Consider the following 21,229-nt stretch of genomic DNA (forward strand, 5'->3'; position numbering starts at 1 on the left):
GTCTGATTTGACCTCATGCAAATCAGAAAATCATATTAATACAACTGGGATATAGCCTTCAGAGATGATCTCGTGGATAGTTATGGTATTTGATGAATTAAATTCTTGTCTTCATAAATTTTGCCTTTTTTTTTTAAACTTTGGTTACATATGTCTTACATGAGCATTAGTAACTGAGCACTAGAGTACTTTGGGTGACTGTTATAGGCCTCCTAAATCTAATATTTAAAATCACTGTTTCATTTAACATTTAATTGAAAGAAAATATTGTGTAGAGTTTTGTTATATTAGTATTAGAACTTTATTGGGTATTTTAATAAGAAAAAAGGATATTCATGATACTGTATTTTCTTGCCATCATATTCCTTTCTTCTTTTCCATAATCAAAATAAGTATGAAATTTTGCAAATTGAGGTAAATTAGTACATTGCTCAACATCTTATAATCATATGGTAACTTTAATTACAGTTTTCAACAATAATGATAATGATACACATTGCAAAACATTAAATTAAAATGTATATACTTGCCTTATTCTGGGTAGCAAACAGAACTCAAATTGTTGATTATTATAGCTTTTAGTTGCTGTCTTATCAGTTTGCATACATACCAGTCCATGAGCTACCCTTAAAGTTACTTACTATGCACTGCATACCTTAAAAGTTCTTCTGGATGTTCCTGGTTTATGAAAACTGTGCATCTCTAAATTAAGAGCTTAACTAGTTATGTCAATTACTAGGAACTTCCTTAGTCGTTAGGTCCATCACTTGGGTTATAAAGTGTTTGTGGGAATCTTGGATAAACATAAAACATCATTAGCAAACTAGAAGAATTCTGGGTTGATGGTAAGAATGCAGAAAGGTAGTATACATTAAGAGTGTTAGAAAATCACCAAGTGCCTCATAGACCACTTCCTAACTGTGAAATAAGAAACCCTTTTTAGTCTTTCTTCATAACTGTGAACCATAGAAGTATTTTTTAAGGTTTCACAATGAACCACAAAAGCATTTTTATGGCTTTTTAAAAAATGTAACTGATGATGAAAGCAAACTGAAAAGTTCAGCTCTTTCTAGATTGTAAATTGAAATGTCTACCAGAGATAGTATTAGTGATGGTAAAATATAAATTAATATTCAATATCAATTTTTTTTCTATATGTCCCTTTACATTCAAAGAGGATACTCCTGAATTAGAAAAGGCCATCTCTGATTTCTTGTGCTTTATGCAGTTCAGCTATTATTAACAGAATTCATAACCTTTAAAAGTTCTACAAGTTAAATTTGAAATAGGCATGAAACCTTTGCTTAAAATGAGTTACTCCTGTTTTACTAGGGTTTTTCCCTATTGCAACTGATTTTCTTTCTCCACAGCTATTCTGAATAATATGTAATGTTTTGCTGCATCCTTAACACTTTCACTCCCTCTGTGTGTAGTTGTTTTCTGCCGTTTGGGGTTCTTTTAGAATCCATGCTTTCCAACTGTTCATATGTAGATTTTTTATTTGCCACATTCCAGGATCTCAATTGACTGCAAGTTCTGTTTCCCAGTTTGATGATGTTCACAGAGGCAGGTAAGTGCCATAACTGGGACCAGATGTAAGCAGAAAATCAGGTCTTACAGTCATATAGGACCACTGCCCTGATAATTTCTGGTAGACTCTGGAGCTTGGTAAGTGAAAAGGAGCTAGGAATGTGTATGTAATTAAATTCCCTGGATCAGCATTCATTAGAAGAAGGAATAAGGTGTTTGAATTTATTCTTTTATATTTTCTGTTCCTAGAAAATTGAATGCATTTTTAGTCGATAATATTTTGGTTTTGCTTACTTTATTCCTTTTTTTATTCTTCTTTTGAAATAAATGAGTGTACATGATGACATTCAGAAAGTACGTTGCTCTCCTTTTTGAGAAAGTGAATTTTACAAATTAATTTTGTTTCCCCTACAGTTGATGTCCTTTTATACGATTAAGTGAGCTTTTGCAATTCCTCTTGGGTATTATGTTTGTGTTTAAGCCTAGCTTGATCATTGTTGAATTGTGTTTGAGCAGTGTTTGTTATGCTAAAAGGCACTTTGGGTTTGGGTTAACTTATCCTGGGTCTAGACTGACATCCAGAACTCCAGGCAACTCTAGGCGTTGTTCTGTTGCTTTGAGGTAGTGCCTACCTTTCCAACCAAATAATCACTTCTGAACTAATCCCAGGGTTTTGGGTTTGTTTTCTCTGACGGTGTGGACTGAGAGCAGAAATGCCTTAGTGAGAGAGGTTCAGGAAGCAATAGGCTTTATCTTAACTTAGCTTGCCTGACCTTGGTGAGTTTGAGAGTGTTGACAGAGTTCTGAGCTTTCTTGGCAGAGAAGGAAGGTCAGAAAGAGAGAAGTCCACAGGCAGGGGGCCAGGTCCCTCCTTACCTCGTTAGGGAGAATTCAGTGTTGTCTGTCTGGTTGGCAGGGCACACCTAGTCACAGAGACTCAGCATTTCAGCAGTTTGCAAAGAAAGGTGATATGAAGGGACAGCTGCAAGTCAGCCACAACCTAGATATGAGGAGATCAAGCACTCACTTCACTTGGAAGAAAGAGAGAAGGAAGGAAGCCGAGGGCTTAGCAGGGTAAGTTACTTTTCCATCAGACCATCTGCTTGCTTAGTTTATAGTTGAGTAAAACATTTATCACCCCAGGGAGTGTTAATCACTGATTAAGCAGCTGAATGTGCTTAATAATAGCAATATTCCTAATCTATTCCTCCTTTTCTCTTTCTTTTTTTCCAACTTCTTTTGAGGATTCCCCCTTTCCTTATCTTCCCAAAGATGTTTTGTGTTTGCTGGTGAATTAGGGAAAATTAGATGGGACTTTCTGGTCTGGAAGTTAGTGAGAAGGTTACTGGTTTGGGTGAAACTTGCGGCTTTGAGTGGTGAAGGAGAAAGACAGAAGACCTTGTCTGGGAATAAGTTAATATTGTAGGGAATTTGGAGATGAAAGATAAGAGTTTTTCTAGACTGTCCAGTTCTTGTCTCCTGTCTCTTTAATCCTTGGTATTAATGTTTTCTCTTTTATATACTGGGAATAAATTAGAGCCCGTCCCTGGGAATGGCTAGAAAAAAGTTAAACTGATCCCCTGTGAGGTGAGGTAGGTTCTGATCTCTGGAAAATTCTAAAAGCTTATTATATAGAATTCTTTCCAACTTTTCCCTTGTCCCCTCTTTTTTTTGGCTAAGTTTCTCTCAATCCTGTCTGTTCCCTCAAAGTTGGAGGATCTTGGGATTCAGTGCAGGAAAGTTAGAACCAGGGAAGCTGGAACTGGGCCTAGGGTATACAAACTCAGGAGCCCTATACAAATGCAAGGATCTTCCTCCTAGAAATTTAGTTCATTTGTATCATAAACTTGCTCTAGACAGAGGAAATGATTAGAGATTTCACTACCACTCCTCCCCAAATGGAGGCTTGATAGAGCAGATGAATGCTTCTTGAGTTGCAGTGATTCTGGAAATGGGATGAGAATGTGTAGTGATTAAAAGTGGAATGAAGGGGTGCCTGGGTGGCTTAGTCAGTTAAACTGATTCTTGATTTCAGCTCAGGTCATGATCTCGGGGTCATGAGATTGAGCCTCGCATTAGGCTCAGCACTCAGCGCAAGGTCTGCTTAAAATTCTCTCCCTCTGCCTTTGCACCAGCCCCCCCCCCCCCCCCCCGCTGCTTGCACAGGTGTGCTTTCTAAATAAATACATATGTACATAGAAAAATACATTTTTTTTTTAGTGGAAGGAAGAATCAGGTCAGTTGTTGCAAATGGTATATTCAAGTGTGAAAGTATCCTTTAGTAAAATGGCATGACCTTTTTTTTTTTTAAGATTTTATTTATTTATTCATGAGAGACAGAGAGAGAGAGGCAGAGACACAGACAGAGGGAGAAGCAGGCTCCATGCAGGGAGCCCCACGTGGGACTCGATCCCGGGTCTCCAGGATCATGCCCTGGGCTGAAGGCAGCGCTAAACTGCTGAGCCACCTGGGCTGCCCAGGACATGACCCTTAAATCTTAAAATAATCTATCACCTTCAGGTCTAATTTCTTCTGTATTAGTGAGAATGTAGAAGATATGATATGCAGATAAACACATCTCTGTTCTGTGGACTCTGAAAACATCCATTTATCTGGGATGAGGGGAGAGATCATAAGAGTGTAGTGAAAGAATGAGAGAAAGTACAAAGGAAGATACAAATTAGTTCCCTCGTTAACTGAGGACAGCAGTTTGCAAGAGCTAATTTGTAAGATAATAGATTTTTTTAAATTTTTTATTTTTTTATTTTTTAAAGATTTTGTTTATTTATTCATGAGAGACACAGAGAGAGAGGCAGAGACACAGGCAGAGGGAGAAGCAGGCTCCATGCAGGGAGCCAGAATGTGGGACTCCATCCTGGTATTCCAGGATCATGCCCTGGGCCAAAGGCAGGCACTCAATAACTGAGCCACCCAGGCTTCCCAAGTTTTTATTTTAATTGCAATTAGTTAACATACAGTGTTATGTTAGTTTCAGGTATATAGACAATAGATTTTTAGCTGGATGATTCTGAGAGGTCTTTGTTCTGCCACCTACACCTCAGCTGAATGATTTTTCTTAGAGTTTTTTCCCTAACAAATCTAGTCCAAAAGGATTAAATGTCAGACTATTTTTGTAACAAAACATGATCCCTGATTTGAACTTTAATAGTTATCTTATTCACAGTAAAACCAACCATTGTCAGCATTTTTATCCTCTGCCATTTCCCTGTCCCTGGAGGCACTTAATCTGAGGGTTAATAATTTTTTAGATTCTCAATCTCTACAGATACTTTTACTTATTTTTTAATTGAGATGAAATTCATATAACAAAATTAATACTTTTAAAGTGAGCATGACACAAAAAAATTTAAAAAATATAAAGTGAGCATGATGTGTCATACATTCACATTGTTGTACAAACACCACCTCTGTCTAGTTCCAAAACATTTTCGTCATCCCAAAAGAAAAGCCCATAACCATTTAGCAGTTACTCCCCATTCCTCTTCTTCCCAGCCTCTGGCAACCATGAATCTGTATTGTCTCTGAATTTACCTTTTCTCAATATTTCATATAAATGGAATCATATAATGTGTGACCTTTTGTGTCCGGCTTCTTTCAGTTAGCATAATGTTTTTGAAGTTCACTCACATTTTGTAGCATATTATCAGTACTTCCTTTCTTTTTATGGTTTCATATCTGAAATATTTATTGCCAAATCCATATTGACACTTTTCCCTATGTGTTCTAAGACTTTATAGTTTTAGTTCTTACATTTAGGTCATAGTTAAAAATCAAATTCAAACTATTCTATTTCATTAATTTCTAGAGTATTCCCATCTACATTTCTATGTTCATGCTCTTTTTTGTGCTTAGAATTCCTTTTTTCTGTCTCCATGTATTCAAAATATTACCATCATTCAGGAGTCTATTCTGACTGCTACCTGCTTTATAAAGTCTTCTTACAGCTAACCAAACTGAAGAGACCCTTTCCTTCTGATCTCCCATTAGTGCTTTAGTTTCACTTTTCTTATAGGATTTACATGATGCCTTATATTATAATTTATTATAATTTGATCCTTCTATAAGACATTTAGATATCAAGTATATTTTTCATATTTGTTTCCATTACAATACTTTATGAATGATCATATATGTTTAGCAATAAATACTTGTTGAATGAGTGGATGTTTTTGTTTTTCCCAATATAGTTCCTTTTATTTACTCAGTCCTAGTGGAATGAATGGGAAAAGACAAGACAGGGAAGGAGACCTAGGTAGTGGGTGAGCATGGGACTAGTTCTATTTCAAAATTCACCCCATTAGGAAATTTTCCTCATAATTTGTATAACTTGCTTTGACTACATAAATCTTAATATTGTGGTGCTGATTTTGTATTGCATTTAATTTCTACTTATGGGTTGATTGCTTAAAAGTGTGATGATAGGTCTTCTAAAATGAATGTTCTATTTCCCTAACTAGGTGAGATTGACTGACTCTCCAATTAGTTGGTAGTTTGGGACAACCAAAACTTGTTGTTTTTTCCTCCCTTAAGTTGATTTTCTAAATGCATAATAATATATAAATATATTCTTAGTATTCAATTCAAACATTACAGATAAGTCTAAAGTTCCTTTAGATTAAGCCAGTTTCTATCTCATTACTTCTTTTCCTCCTCAGAGTTAGTCATTGTTATTAGTTTTATATGAGCACTGCCAGACTTTTTCTATGCATTTACTTACATATATATATTTCATATAGAACTTCACATGTAACACATATATGTATAATTGCATTGATATGCAATTCTTTCCCTCCTATTTTTTTAATTGTCCGCGGTGATCAATAATCAGTAGATCCTAAATAAATCTCACTGATACCTGGGTCTGAGAGACTGGAATGAGAAGTGAAAGGTCAAACATATGAAAACAAATCACATTTGTCTGTCTTGCAAAATTTCCATATCTCTTCTACGTATAGCCCCCCAGGTATCAGTGGACAGCCATGGCTCCAAGATCCCGGCAACGAAGGCACAAGAAATCCCCCTCATCGGTGACTCCCGTGGTTGTGACCCCACCCACAGTTGTGACCTCTGTGCCTCTGACCCTCTCAAAATCTGACCCTAGTATTGATGCACTTGGCTTCTTCTCCTTGGAGAATAATGTTCCTGGCCTATCCCGGCTAATCCTTCAAAAGCTAAACATGAAAAGCTATGAAGAATACAAGTGAGTTACTAGTTCTGTGGAAGAGTAATATATTATCTCTGGTAGAAGTGATTTTAGAAGGCAAGAAGGAATGTAACTTGGGAAATATGGGGCATTTACAATGAGGGAGTTTCTCATCCTGACTTTTGCAAGGTTTATTACTATAGAAGAAATATTTGCTTATGTGAGAAATAGTGGGAGTAGATGGAAATATATAGGAGGCAAAGTATAGATCGTGAATGATTTTGGAGATCTTCTTTCTATTGCAACTTCTCCATGCCGTTTTGCAGGTTGGTGCTAGATGGGGGTGCTTCTGTATCAGGCTTTGGATTTCGATGCCCTCAAGAAATGTTCCAGAAGATGGAGGACACATTCCGATTCTGTGCTCACTGTAGAGCTCTTCCTAGTGGCCTTTCAGACTCCAAGGTCCTACGGCAATGCAAGAGGTGACTAATTGGGGCTAATAATAGAGTCTTCCAGAAATGATCCTATTCTAAGACTTCATTGCAGAAGGAAAGGTCTAAGAGTTTTCAGAATAACTTCAGGCCCATCCTTCATTTTGTGTGCTCCAGGCCGCAGAAAGGATTAGAAAAGGATTTGGCTCCTCCATATTTTGGGTATTATGGGGAAGTCAGACCATGGTACGGTAGTCCCCCGCATCTTCAGTTTCACATTATTTCAGTTATGCAAGGTCTGCTACAGTCTGGAAGCAGATGATCCTCCTCTGACTATTGTCAAAAAGTCAGTAGTAGCATAATACTGTATTACAGCACCTGTGTCATTCACCTTACTTCATTTCATCATGTAGGCATTTTATCATCTCACATCATCACAAGAAGAAGGGTGAATACAGTACAATAAGATACTTTGAGAGAAAGAACACGTTCGTACATTTATTAAAGTATGTTATAATTGTCTTGTTAATATCTTACTGTGCCTAATTTGTAAACTTTATCATAGGTATGTATGTATAGGAAAAACCATAGTATGTATATATATATAGGGTTTGGTACTCTCCATAAGTTCAGGCATCCACTGGAAGCCTTGGCACTTATTCCTTGTGGATAAGGGGGTGGGGGGGACTACTATATACTATTCTCTGCCTCCCTCTTGAGTACTCAAGGGGAAAGATCTTATCTGTTTTGAGGAGGTTGGAGTTGAGCCATACCTGTGATAAGAGGGCAGCTGCAAACTTCTGGTTTTTTTTTTTTTTGTCTGTAAAGAATGTAAAAAGTGAGTTGTTCCAGATACGGACTGAGGTATTACTCTGACCCAAGAGAATAATTATGTTCCTAGTATCTCATGCTTCCCCTGCCAAATGTAATCTCCAAATTTGGTGTATTAGCTCTCACTCCTCTCCCTACCTTCCCTACCCAGTGACCTTTCTTTCTAGATACAGGAGGTATCAGTTCCCTTCCCTAGACATCCCTAAATCACTTTTGAGGTATAGGAAGGAACATCTATTTCTGGGGCTCATCTTTCAGGTGCAGAAATGTCTATTACTGTGGTCCAGAGTGCCAGAGGTCAGACTGGCCAGAGCACAGGAAGGTTTGTCAAGAGCTGCGTCTCGTAGCTGTGGACCGTCTCATGGAATGGCTTCTAGTCACAGGTGAAGTGGTGGTGTTGGAAAACTTTGCGACAGTAGTCATAGTTGGTTGTATTTGGAGAAAGATATGAAAGCATGTTGTTATGAGGAAACATGAGAAACTGAGTGGGGCATTGCTGGTCACAAGTTGGAGGAGTAAACTTGGAAGGAATATTGAAGGCAGGAAAGGATTAGGTCACTCTTATCCCTTCTTTCCTACAGGTGCTTTTGTCTTACCTTCAGGACCTTGGCCATGCCTGGCTGAAATTGTACAGGGCTGGGATACCTGGTTTTCTATGCGACATTTACAGCTAGATGCTACACTGGATGCTGTGCTAGGCAGTCATGCCATGACCGCCTTGTGGGCCAGTGTAGGACGACCAAGGCCAGACTCAGATGTCCTGCAAGGCTCTTTGAAGCGGCTGCTGACAGATGCCCTATCACGGCCTTTGACACTGGGCCTTGGGCTTCGGGCCTTGGGGATAGATACTGGGAAAATTGGGGGAAGCACAGTGCATGTGGTTGGTGCTTCCCATGTGGAGACATTCCTCACTCACCCTGGGCACTATGATGAGCTTGGCTACATGTTTCCTGGACACCTTGGCCTCCGTGTGATCATGGTGGGTATAGATGTATCTGCTGACTTTACACAGAGCACCTCATCTTCCCCTCTGGAACCTGGCACAGTTCAGCTTAGTGGCCATAGGGGCCTCTATCATGATTTCTGGGAGGAGCAGGTAGAGACTGGACAAATAGCTCGTCCAGATTTGGTGGTGGCATTCCATCCAGGTAAGAGTCATTCAGGGGAATACTGGGTGGCTTTTCTGGGAATTCTCCATCCTGACTTTTGTATCTTCTATATTTGGAACCCCATTCATTTGGTCAGGTTAAACATAATATGATGACAACCTTGATTGATCATTAGCCATATGTGCTATACCTGGGTTCAGAATTTTCCATTGAAGAACCTGGGGTGGGTGATGATGGTAAATAAGCATTGGAGGTGAGCAAAGTGAGGGGAGGGGTGGACACAATCCAAAAAAGTATCTTGCTTAGAGTCTACCTCAGCCTTTCCCCTCTCTATATCCATTTCTGGGATTTTTTTCTCCCATAGGTTTCCATGCTTCCCCAGACTTGATGGAGGCTTGGCTGCCCACCCTCCTGCTACTTCGTGATTATGAGATCCCTACATTGATCACTGTTTACAGGTTTCAACTTTTTCCTATTTGTATACCTCCCTGACTCACTCATACCTCTCTCTGTATAGATGAGCTCATTTCTCTCCCCCTTGCTCATCTTCTATCTTCTGGTGAGGATTTTCTTCCTTTCCACACTTGGCTTTCTAATCCCCTTGGAACCAAGTCCTATGCTAGTTAATCAGGTACTTAGTGACACATGTGGGAGGGAGGGATACCCTTGCCTGTATAGCCTTAGGTAATTTGGGGGATTGATGAGTCCAGAAGTATCAAGTTCTGAGGAAGTTTCTCCGGTGTCTCTCATAATTGGCATAGCAATTTCTGCTGCTGCTTCTTCTTCTTTTTCTTCTTCTTCTTCTTCTTCTTCTTCTTCTTCTTTTTTTTTATGTCTCCTATAGCCATCAGGAGTTGGCAGCTTCTTTGCAGATTCTGGTGGACCTGGATACACACATCACTGCCTATGGAGCTAACCCTTTTGCGTCCCTCAAACCTGAACAGGTCTATTCCAACCCCAACAAGCAGCCAGTATACTGCAATGCCTACTATATCATGTTTCTTGGAAGTTCGTGCCAGCTGGAGAAGATAGGAGGCAACGGGAAGAGAAAGTAGATGGTGGTTTTTTTTTTTTTTTTTTTGGTGGGGTTTAAATAGCTAAACCAGATCTTGACTAGACTCCCCCCTACCCCTCCTGCTCATGGTCTCTCTCTAAAATAAATAAATCTTTAAAAAAGTTAAAAATAAATATCCCAAGGTATATCAGACTTAGTTGAATATACTGGAGTTAATCTAGTCTACACCATAATAAATTCACTTTGCTTCTCAAGTCGCTTGTTATTCTATTTCCTATTCACTGGCAGGTATTACTTGTGTAGTCACAACACCTCAAGATTAGAGGTCTCTCTCTTGCCAAAGGAGTGATTAACACCAGCTCTCTGTTTGGGCCTGCAACTCTGCCACATCCTGTCTCATGCCATCTTTCTCTTATCACATTCTCAAGATTAAGATATTCCTTAGGTATTCATTCCTACAACCTTGGCATGATCTCAGCCTCCCACCCCTAATCCTAACACTTATATACATTCCTATTGCCCACTCTCAGAGGGGTAGTGTTAAAATTCATGTAGTTCTGGAGCACTTGAGTGGCTCAGTTGGTTAAGCATCCGACTCTTGATTTTGGCTCAGGTCATAATCTCAGGGTGGTGGGATCGAGCCCTCTGTTGGGTTCTACACTAGGAGTGGAACTTTAAAAAAAAAAGAGTTAAATGAAAATGTTTGCAAAACTGGAGGACTCACATATTCCAATTGCAAAGTTTACTACAAATCAATAGTAATCAAGACAATGTGATACTGGCCTAGTATAGACATATAGATCAATTAAATGGAATTGAGAAGCAAGAAATAAATTCGTAATATTTATGCTCAATTGATTTTTGACTAGAATGATAAAACAATTCAATGGGCAAAGAACAGACTTTTTAGCAGATTGTGCTGGAAAAACAGGATTCCACATGGAAAAGAATGAAATTGGACACATACCCCCACACACACACACACAACATATAAAAATTAACTCAAAATGGACCAAAGCCCTAAACTGCTAAAACTCTACAGCTCTTAGAAGAAGACATAGTGGTAAATCTTCATGAAGTCGGATTGGGCAAAGATTTCTTAAATATGACACCAAACCTGTAAAGCAGCCAAAATTAAAATAGATAAATTAGACTTTATTGAAATTAAAACTAAAAAGGACAACATCAAATGAAAAGCATGGGAGAAAATACTCATAAATCACATATCTGATAATGGACTTCCATCCAGAATATATATAAAGAACTGTTACAACTCAATAAAAAAACATACAATTTGTAATACAAGTTGGGCAAAAGATCTGAATAGATATTTTCCCCAAAGAAGATATACAAATGATTGATAAGCACATGAAAAGACGCTTAACATCTTTAGTCATCAGGCAATAAAAGTCAAAATCATAATGAGGGACGCCTGGGTGGCTCAGCGGTTGAGCATCTGCCTTTGGCTTAGGGCGTCATCCTGGAGTACCAGGATTGAGTCCTACATCGGGCTTCCTGCATGGAGTCTGCTTCTGCCTCTGCCTATGTCTCTGCCTCTTTCTTTGTGTGTCTCTCATGAATAAGTAGAATCTTAAAAAATAAAACAAAACAAAACAAAAAAAACAATGAAATAGCACTTCATCCATTAGAATGATGTAATTAAAGACTGAAAATAAGTGTTGGTGATATCGAGCAATTGTGATCCTCATAGACTAGTGAGGATATAAAATGGTGCACCATTCTTGGAATACAGTCTGGCAGTTCCTCAAGAAGTTAAACATTGAGTTACTATTTGGTCCAGCAGTCTTGCTCCTTGGTATGTCCCAGAGAAATGAAACCATGTACATATGTGGTCATAGTGACACTATTCACAAGAACCAAAAGATAAAAACCTAAATGTCCATCAACATACGAATGAATAAATGTGGTATATCCATGTAGTGAAATACTTGGCCTTAGAAAGGAATGAAGTACTGATTCATGCCGAAGGTTCATGGATGAACCTTGAAAACATGTTCATTGATGTTTGTGTTAAGTGAAAGAATCTAGTCAAACACTACACAGTGTATGAGTACATTTATATGAAATGTATAGAATAAGCAAATCTATGAAGACAAAGTAGATTAGTGGCAGCATATAGATGAGGGTTATTGAGGTAATGGCTTAAGGGTATGGGTTTTATTTTGGAGGTGATATAAATGTTCTTGAAATTAATTGTGGTATAGGTCTATATGTGACTATATTAAAAACGATTGAATTGTACACTTTACATGAGTGGATTGTATCTTCATAAAGCTGTTACAAAAAAAAGTTTTTTAATCTTAGAGAACATAGGGGTTCCCGGGTGGCTCACTTGGTTAAGCCTCCAAGTCTTGATTTTGGCTCAAGTCATGATCTCAGGGTTGTGGAAATGAGGCCCATGTTGGGCTCCATGCTAGACACATAGTCTACTTGATATTCTCTCTCCCTTCTGCTCCCCCTCTTTGGGGGAGCAAAATCTTAGGGAATGTAAAAACAGAGAATACTTGCTAAGTGCTTAATGCAATGCCTAGCACATTGTTCATACTTAATAAATGGTACCTCTTGTTAAATTCATACTACTTTAGTTTTACACGGTAATGTAAACACATTGAGCTAGCAATACTGTGTAAGTACTGATTTGATGATGGAAAAACCAGTTGGATGTGCCATGGTTCAGACAAGATAATGCAAGTGCCAGCTAAAGTGATAGTAGGAGGCCTGGAAAGGTAATTTCTAACAAGTGAATAGTGACAGTTTATAGACAAAGAATGAAAGTAAAATCTATAGAGTTTGGTTACTGATTGTGATGGGTGAAGTGCAATGTATCAGAATCAAATCAGGAGACAGAAGCCACACAGTAACAAGGGACACAAAAGTTTCCAACTTAGTAGACTGGTGGTGAGAATACCTAAGTCTAAATGCCTAGCTTCATGCTAACTGCTGAGAAATCTAAGATGGCTTCTGCCCTTAAAGTGTTTCCAACTTAATAGAAGGAGACTGACATCATTAAGCGCAATATATTTCCTTACTCAGCAAATGAAAAAATTTGCATTTTAAAAACCTTAGTGAAAATCCCTTAGGATAGTGCTATATGGGATTCTAGCACATGCTCATCTCAGCAGGTCTGTCAGAGCCATTTTTTCCCCCTCCAGTATTGGATATAAATCTCAGCTTATTTGATCACCAGATCAAATGTTAGTCTGGGTTTTGGGGGCCATTCATTTGGGGGAATGATTTTTCTAAAGAATAAATTGGGCTATGTCATTCCCTTGTTTCAACTTCTCCAAGAGCTTCCCACTGAAACCAGAAAAAATCCAAATTCCTGATGAGGAAGCTTTTGGGTGGAGAAGCATGTAGAGTAATAAGTTGATGGTTCTCAAACTTAAGTGTACATTAGAGCCACCTGGAAGGCTTGTTAAATTGCCAAGCTCCACCCCTAGAGTTTGATTCAACAGATCTAAGGTTGAGCCCCAAATTTGTATTTCTAACAAGTTTCCAGGTGATATTGCTGCTGCTGGTATGGGGACCACGCTTTGAGAACCACTGTAAAGGGAAGCTGGTTTTTGCTCTCGAATAAACTTTTTTAAGATTTATTCATGAGAGACACAGGGAGAGGCAGGCTCCCTGCAGGGAGCCCGATGTGGGACACGATCCTGACACCGGGTTCACGCCCTGAGCCCAAGGCAGACGCTTAACCACTGAGACACCCAGGTGCTCCTGGAATAAACTTTCTTAATGAGTTTAAAATACTGGTCTGAGCCCTTGAAATTACGTTAAGATATTTAATGCTAGGGTGGGCGTCAGATTTTAGGGCTCTAGTGTGAGGGGAGCCTAGTGTCACCCAACAACCCGTTTAGAGTGGTTTTGGTTGACGTATCTCGATATGTGAGTAGCATCCCCAATAAGAATTAATTCATTTCATAGGGATCTAATAAAAGACACGATCTTTATCCTTTACAAGGCCTCAGGGGAGGACAGTAAATCAGGCGGAGGGGCCGCACCTGGACGCCCAGCCGCCCATCACGGAAAGGGCTCCGGAATTTCTTAAAACCGCTGTGACTTGAAAGAGCCTCCGACGGAATTAGAGAAACGTGACAAAACCGGCCGGTGCCCTGGCAGGCCGCGTCTCCCCACAGGTGGGGCTGCGGCGCGCGGACTACGCGACAGCCTCGGGCCCGGCGGGCGGCCCCGCCCCCCGCACCAGGGGCGTTCCCGCGCTCCCACCGGGCTCGGGCGGCGGCCGCGGCGCTCCGCCTCTGCGGGCCCGCCCCCGGCTCCATCTTGCTGGCGACCAGGGTCGGGCTGTGACGCTGCTCCCCCGGGCCAGGTGAGGAACGGCGCCCCCTACCCCTCCCGCCCCCCTCCCGCGCGTCGCCTCGCTCAGGCCCGCTGAGGCCCGCGGTCCGGGGGGCGGCCGGGCCCGGCGCGTGTCCCCGCGGGGGGAGGGGGGTCGGCGGAGGGGCCTGCGGGGCGGGGGGCGGCTCTGCGCGCGTCTCGGGACCCGGGCTGCCCGGCGGGGGCGGGGGCGCGGCGGCGGGGCAGCTGGCCAGCCCGCGGGTCCTCCGCGGCCCGAGGGTCAGAGGGAACAGTGACACAGGTGGGGGGACTGAGGCCACGGCCCAGCTAAAGTGACCTCAAGGCAGGCAGAGTAGGGAAACCAGCAAGGAGCAACAACGGAAGCTGGCGGGCGGGGATCTCCGGGTGGCTCAGCGGTTTAGCGCCTGCGTTTGGCCCGGGGCGTGATCTTGGGGACTCGGGATCGAGTCCCACGTCGGGCTCCCTGCCTCTCTCTGTGTGTCTCTCATGAATAAATGAAGTCTTAAAAAAAAAAAAAAAATGGCTGGTGACTGGACTTTCCGGTGACACAGCAAATTTAAGGAAATTTCTCCGGCGCCTCACCAAGCCTAGGACAGAATGCCTAAACCTCAGATTGTGCATTGCCTCAAGGAGACTGTTCTGGGAGATAACATTCCAGATTGGATTCCTGGTCCCTGAGCAGCAAGCGTCGTCCCGAGAGAACACTTCCTCTGCAGAGAGAGAAAGAGATGGAATGTTCCCCATCAAGTGACAGAAATGAGAAGTCCTGACGGCCTTTAGACTCCCTGGTTTATTCTATCTGGTAGGGACCTAATCTGATAACCTGTCCTAATGAGAGCTAATGAGTTACCTTTCAGGCACGGAAGGAGTTTCAGGCACTAGTTGGCCACTCCAAATTTAAGCTGCTTTTCGGTCCTCACTGATGGTGGTGGCTGCCTACCCTCCCCTGAAGTCTCCGCCGGCCCTCCCTTTAGTTCTTCATCTAAGGGCCCTGACTGACAGATTTAAATTGTCTTTCCTGACCAAGAGGCGGGTTTCAGAAAGCTGTAGTATCTCCTGTTGGCCATCTTCTCTTCACTTGCCCTTCCTGTTTTGTATTTGTTTCAAAGATCTGCAACAGCTGCCTCTTGTGTTCCTTGGACTTCTTGCCATCTTGAGACTCCTGTAGTGAGACCCACCCCTTTTAGTAACTGACTCACTGGGTGGAGATGGTTTGGAGAACCAAGAATGATTTCTAGTCTTTTAAAAGTAGTTGCAGATCGAGAATGTTAAAAAGGAAATAAAAGGTCTTGTTTACCAGTATAGTCGTCTTTATTCCTTGGGCAAAATGAGTAATTTGTTGAGTCATCCTGAGATTTGTTTAGTTTTTTGCAAAAGCTTTTTAAATCTGCCTTTTGAGTAGATGATACATGCACAATTCCAAAAGAGCTAAAAGTACATTGAAAATTGAGTTTCCTTCCCATGATGCCTCAGCTCGCCTCCCTAGAGGCAGCTACTGGTTTCTACTTTTCTGAGAATACTTTCAGGGATAGTCTCTTATACATAGAAGCAAATATATCTTCTGCGTTTATAGTTGCAGTTTATCTATGCAGGGTTTACTTGGCCTTTTTTCCACACTTAATATGATTTAGAAATGGTTTCATATGGATTTTAAAAAACTGAATTTTATTTTTTATTAAGTAATCTACGCCCAACATGTGGCTTGAAGTCAAGGACCATGAGGTCAAGAATCACATGCTCTACCAACTGAGCCAGCTGGGTACCCCAAAAGCTGCTCGTTTTTAATAGCTATGTAACACTTCATTGTTCGGAATCCATTCCACCTGTACTTTATTGATGGACTTTTATTTATTCTAAAGATTTTATTTATTAGAGTGAGTGAGCATGAGCCAGGGATAGGGTGGAGGGCCTGAGAGAGAAGCAGACTCCCCGCTGAACAATGAACATGAAGCAGGGCTCCATCTTGGAGCTCAATCCCAGGACTTTGAGATCATGATTTGAGCAGAAGGCAGCCACTTAACCACCTGAGCCACGCAGGTGCCCCTTGATGGACTTTTAGATTGTTTTTTTTTTTTTTTAATTTTTTTTTTTTTTTTTTTTAATTTATTTATGATAGGAACACAGAGAGAGAGAGAGGCAGAGACACAGGCGGAGGGAGAAGCAGGCTCCATGCACCGGGAGCCTGATGTGGGATTCGATCCCGGGTCTCCAGGATCGCGCCCTGGGCCAAAGGCAGGCGCCAAACCGCTGCGCCACCCAGGGATCCCCTAGATTGTTTTTAATGTCTTCTATTACAAATAGTGCTGTAGTGAAGAGCTTTGTACATGTATAATTTTACATTTGTGCAAATAAGGTACATTCCCTGGAAATGAAATTGGATTCTAGGACTTTTATAATTACATTCTTCAGAATGTACCCAAATTCACCTTCTTAAATTTGTTTTAAGTTTTCTTATATGCAGTGCTTGCTTCAGCAGCACATATACTAACATTGGAATGATACAGAAAAGATTAGCATGGCCCCTGCACAAGTTTTCTTATATGCAGATAGTCTTTACTTCATTTTCATTCTGTTTTGAAACTTGTTGACATAATTTCTCTAGGCCTTTAAGGGTAAGATTTAATATAGTAGTTAAAGAATGTAGAAATAGGACTTTGTCACTGGAACAATTCCTGAGATTTAGAAATTTAAATGTAGTCTTTGGTACTGTTAACTAGTTGCCTTTAAAATTTTTCTCAAAATTATCAGATTTTTTTCCCCTTTCTTTTGACACTGACCTCTTTTGCCGTTGGTCCATCTGATTGTTCTAAGATGCTGTTGTCCTTTTATTCCTTATACCAAACATTCTTAGAGAAGAAAGGAAAAACTGATTTAGCCTCTTCCTATTTTTACATCTGAGCCTTTGAATTCCAAATGATTTAGAACTGACTGGATCAATTTTCTTACTATCTTTCCTATTAACTTATAATTTTAACCCAATATATGCCCATTCATTCTCAGTTTAGTGTTTTTAGCTTCTATCTTGTGCTTATAAGAGACACTACAATAAATTTTTAAGATTTTACTTATTTAGCTTTTTTTTTTTAAGATTTTATTTATTTATTCATGAGAGATGTAGGGAGAGAGAGAGAGCGGCAGAGACACAAGCAGAGGGAGAAGCATGCTCCATGCAGGGAGCCCGACATGGGACTCTGATCCCTGATCCCGGGTCTCCAGGATCACACCCTGGGCTGAAGGCGGTGCTAAACCGCTGAGCCACTGGGGCTGCCCACTTATTTACCTTAAAATCCAGCATGCATGAGCTGGAGGAGGGGCGCAGAGGGAAAGGGAGGGGTACAGAGAAGTGAGGGAGAGGTTAAGAATCTCAAGCAGACTACATGCTGAGCATGAGCCCTTACACTGGGCTTAATCCCACAACCCTGAGATCATGACATGAGCTGAAGCCAAGAGTTGGATGCTTAACCCACTGAGCCATCCAGGTTCCCCCTATAACTTAAGTTTATTATCTCATTTTCCTATACTGTGTACTCAAAAGATAGGATACTTTCCTTCCCAACCTTTCTATCAGCACCTGGGACAGTACTTATTACATAATAAGGTTCTGTTATGTTGAATTGGATTTGTTTGGGGTCTTGATATAAAAGAAAATACATATCATTTATAGCCGTAATGGGGAGAAGAGCCAAAACACATGGAAAAATATAGCAAATTAGATGGTAGATCCAGAAACAACCAAAATATTCTGGTATACCAAAATATGATTCATAGACCAGCATCAGCATCACCTGGAAGCCTAGTTAGAAATGCAGTATCTCATAACCCATTTCAGAACTACTGAAGCAGAGTATGCATTGTTTTTTTTAGACTTTATTCATGAGAGACACAGAGAGGCAGAGACATAGGCAGAGGGAGAAGGCTCCTCATGGACTCAATTCCAGGACCCTGAGACCATGACCTGAGCTAAAGGCAGACACGCAACCACTGAGCCACCCAGGTGCCCCCAGAGTATGCATTTTTAACAAGATCCCCAATTGATATGCATATACATTAAAGTTGAAGTACTGTTTTATCAAGTACATTGTTCAAAGAAGGAAGCGAGAAGATTTGAGCTGGATAAGTCAGGAGAGGTGAGCCCAGGCACGAGGGCCAAGTCAGTTAATAACAGTGGCTGAAGCAAAGATATGCTGGGAATGGTTCAGGTGGTAGAGATTTCACATTGGAGGTTAGGTATTGTTAAGAGATAAAGTGTATAAGTAAATTGGAGCTAGTACTAAGGTGACCTGAATGTCAGGCCTATGAATTTTCATTTGACACTCCAGCAGTAATCCTTGAGTTCTGACCTGAAGAGGGATATGCTGAAAGAGGAGCATTTTAGGAAAATTATAAGTGTGAGAGTACATGGGAGGATGTAAATAGAAAAGTAATTTTAGTAAAATAGACATCAAGTGATAAAAACATGATCTAAGGATATGGCCATGAGAATAGAAACTACAGGAAGAGTGGGAGAGGCATTTCAAAGGAAAAGAAACACATTAGGTTAATTAATATACTCACTAATAGGTAATTTAAGTAGTGGTACTAGTAACAGGTACAGAATTTTTTTCAGGTTTCTGTTTAAATCCTAGTCAACACAGTACAATATTAGTTTCGGGTGTGGAATTTAGTGATTCATCAGAACACCCTGTGCTCATCACAAGTGCTTGTCCTCAATACCTATCACCTGTTAAACCCTCCCCACCTTCCCACCCTTCTCCTGTAACCATCAATTCTCTATAGTTAAGAGTTTCTTGGTTAGATATGGGATATTAAGAGTGATCTGTTGGGAAAAGATGAGTATTTAATTCCACACATACTGAAGGCCTCCTAGCTGGCTTCTCTCTTAATATACTCCTCATTCTGTTTTGATGATTGTCCATCTTATAATTATATCCCACCTTTTGCCTTGCACACATGGCTGTTTAACTTTCCTGCCAATGTATCCAACACCTTTTATTTTTTTTAAGATTTTATTTATTCATGAGAGACAGAGAGGCAGAGACACAGGCAGAGGGGGAAGCAGGCTCCCTGAGCCCCACGTGGAACTCAATCCCAGGACTCCAGGGCTACACCCTGGGCCGAAGACAGGCGCCAAACCGCTGGGCTACCCAGGGATCCCCTCCAACAGCTTTTAAAACTTAGTTTAGGGGCTCCTAGGTGCCTTAGTGGTTGAGCGTCTGCCTTGGGCTCAGGTCATGGGTCCTGGGACAGAGTCCTGCTTCAGGCTCCCTGCAGAGAGCCTGCTTCTTGCTCTCTGTGTCTCTCGTAAATAAATAAAAATCTTTAAATAAAACTTAGTTTAAACTTTTGAGAATTCTGTTACTCTGCAATCTTAGTACAGTGTTTTTATGGTAGATGCTAAATAAATGATTTAACTTTATATAGATGTATTTGCCAGGTATATTGCATCTGATCACCAATAGTTTTTTAGATATGGTCAGGCAATGAAAGGGTATTGTTTTGAATGTTTGTTTTTGCCCCTCTATTGTTTATTTGCTTTTGTTTTAGGCTAGTAGTGTTTTCTTCAAATGCAAAAGGTATTTACCCATACATATATGTATGCATATATTTGTGGCTTTTTGGTTCACCCTGGCTGCATTTGTTTTACATGAGTTGCCTTTTAAAATTTTTTTTAAATTCAGTTAATGTAATGTATTATTGGTTTCAGAGATAGAGGTCAGTGATTCATCAGTCTTATATAACACCCAGTGCCCATTACATCATGCACCCTCCTTAATGTTCATCACCCAGTTAATCCCCTCCCCTGCCCTCCAGCGACCCTTAGTTTGTTTCCTGTGATTAAAGAGTCTCTTGTGGTTGGTATGAGCTGTCTTTAAAAAGAAAAACAACAAACTTTATTATGGAAAATTTTTAATATGCAAGTGTGGACAGAAGAGTGTATTGAATACCGACGTACTTGTCACCCAGCATAAATAATCAACTCATGATGATCTAGTTTCATCTATACTCCAGCCCAACCCTTTCATGTTATTTTCAAGTGATTCTCAGACATTATAGAATTTTATCTATCTATCTATATATATATTCAGTGTGTATCTCTAAAAGATCAGATGCTTTACAAAAATCAATACTATTATCTAAAGATGTAATAATTTCTTCACATCAGATGTTCAGGTTATTGTTTGCATATCCAAAAACAAATGAGCACCTATTGAAGAAAATAACTTTGAATTGATTCTGTCCTTCTTTCTCTTTCCTCTTTCTTTCTTCTTCTTTTTTTTTAATAGAGAATCTTAACCAGGCTCCATGCCCAATGCAGAGCTTGATCTCACAGCCCTGAGATCATGACCTGAGTTGAAATCAAGAGTCAGAGCAGCCCCGCTGGCTCAGCGGTTTAGCACTGCCTTCAGCCCAGGGTGTGATCCTGGAGACCCAGGATCGAGTCCCATGTCAGGCTCCCTGCATGGGGCCTGCTTCTCTCTCTCCCTGTGTCTTGGCGCCTCTCTCTCTCATGAATAAATAAATAAAATCTTTAAAAAAAAAAAAATCAAGAGTCAGATGCTTAACCAACTGAGCCATCCAGGGGCCCTGATCAAGCTTATAGATCTGACTACAAATTTATAGTAAATAACTGTTCAAGATTATCATGGAGATTCAATTGGCAAAATGCAGGTTGAGGAGATTTCAGGACAAACTGTCTGGTTCCTTTAATTAAGCTACACAGAAAAAAATAGAAGTGAGGCTTATACAGAGATTTAAGAGACATGCCAACTGTCTAGAATATGTGGACCTTATTTGTATACCAACTTGAACA

The 21,229-nt window shown here is 40.5% G+C and overlaps 2 protein-coding genes and 1 non-coding gene across 4 annotated transcripts in view; all 3 read left to right on the forward strand.

Moving 5' to 3' along the window:
• Positions 1 to 110: 110 nt before the first annotated feature.
• On the forward strand, positions 111 to 10,334 carry MSS51 (MSS51 mitochondrial translational activator). The gene is given in 8 exon segments (XM_041750810.1): positions 111 to 2,604; positions 6,507 to 6,751; positions 7,021 to 7,176; positions 8,215 to 8,339; positions 8,538 to 9,104; positions 9,430 to 9,523; positions 9,910 to 10,087; positions 10,090 to 10,334. Coding segments are annotated over 7 exon segments (1,410 nt in total). The 5' UTR covers positions 111 to 2,604; positions 6,507 to 6,530; the 3' UTR covers positions 10,159 to 10,334.
• A 3,979-nt stretch (positions 10,335 to 14,313) lies between these two features.
• ANXA7 (annexin A7) overlaps positions 14,314 to 21,229 on the forward strand; it is a 28,424-nt gene continuing 21,508 nt past the window's right edge. Inside the window, exon 1 of one of the 2 annotated variants that reach the window (XM_041750806.1) lies at positions 14,314 to 14,428. The gene's annotated coding sequence lies outside the window, so the exon portion shown is untranslated. The remainder of the gene's footprint in view (positions 14,429 to 21,229) is intronic. The other variant, XM_041750807.1, reaches the window with a different exon arrangement.
• On the forward strand, positions 16,879 to 16,983 carry LOC121488490. Its single transcript, XR_005987113.1, has one exon. It is a non-coding gene; the product is annotated as a U6 spliceosomal RNA (small nuclear RNA).

This window comes from Vulpes lagopus, chromosome 3, assembly GCF_018345385.1.
Source record: "Vulpes lagopus strain Blue_001 chromosome 3, ASM1834538v1, whole genome shotgun sequence".
Lineage (NCBI taxonomy): Eukaryota > Metazoa > Chordata > Mammalia > Carnivora > Canidae > Vulpes > Vulpes lagopus.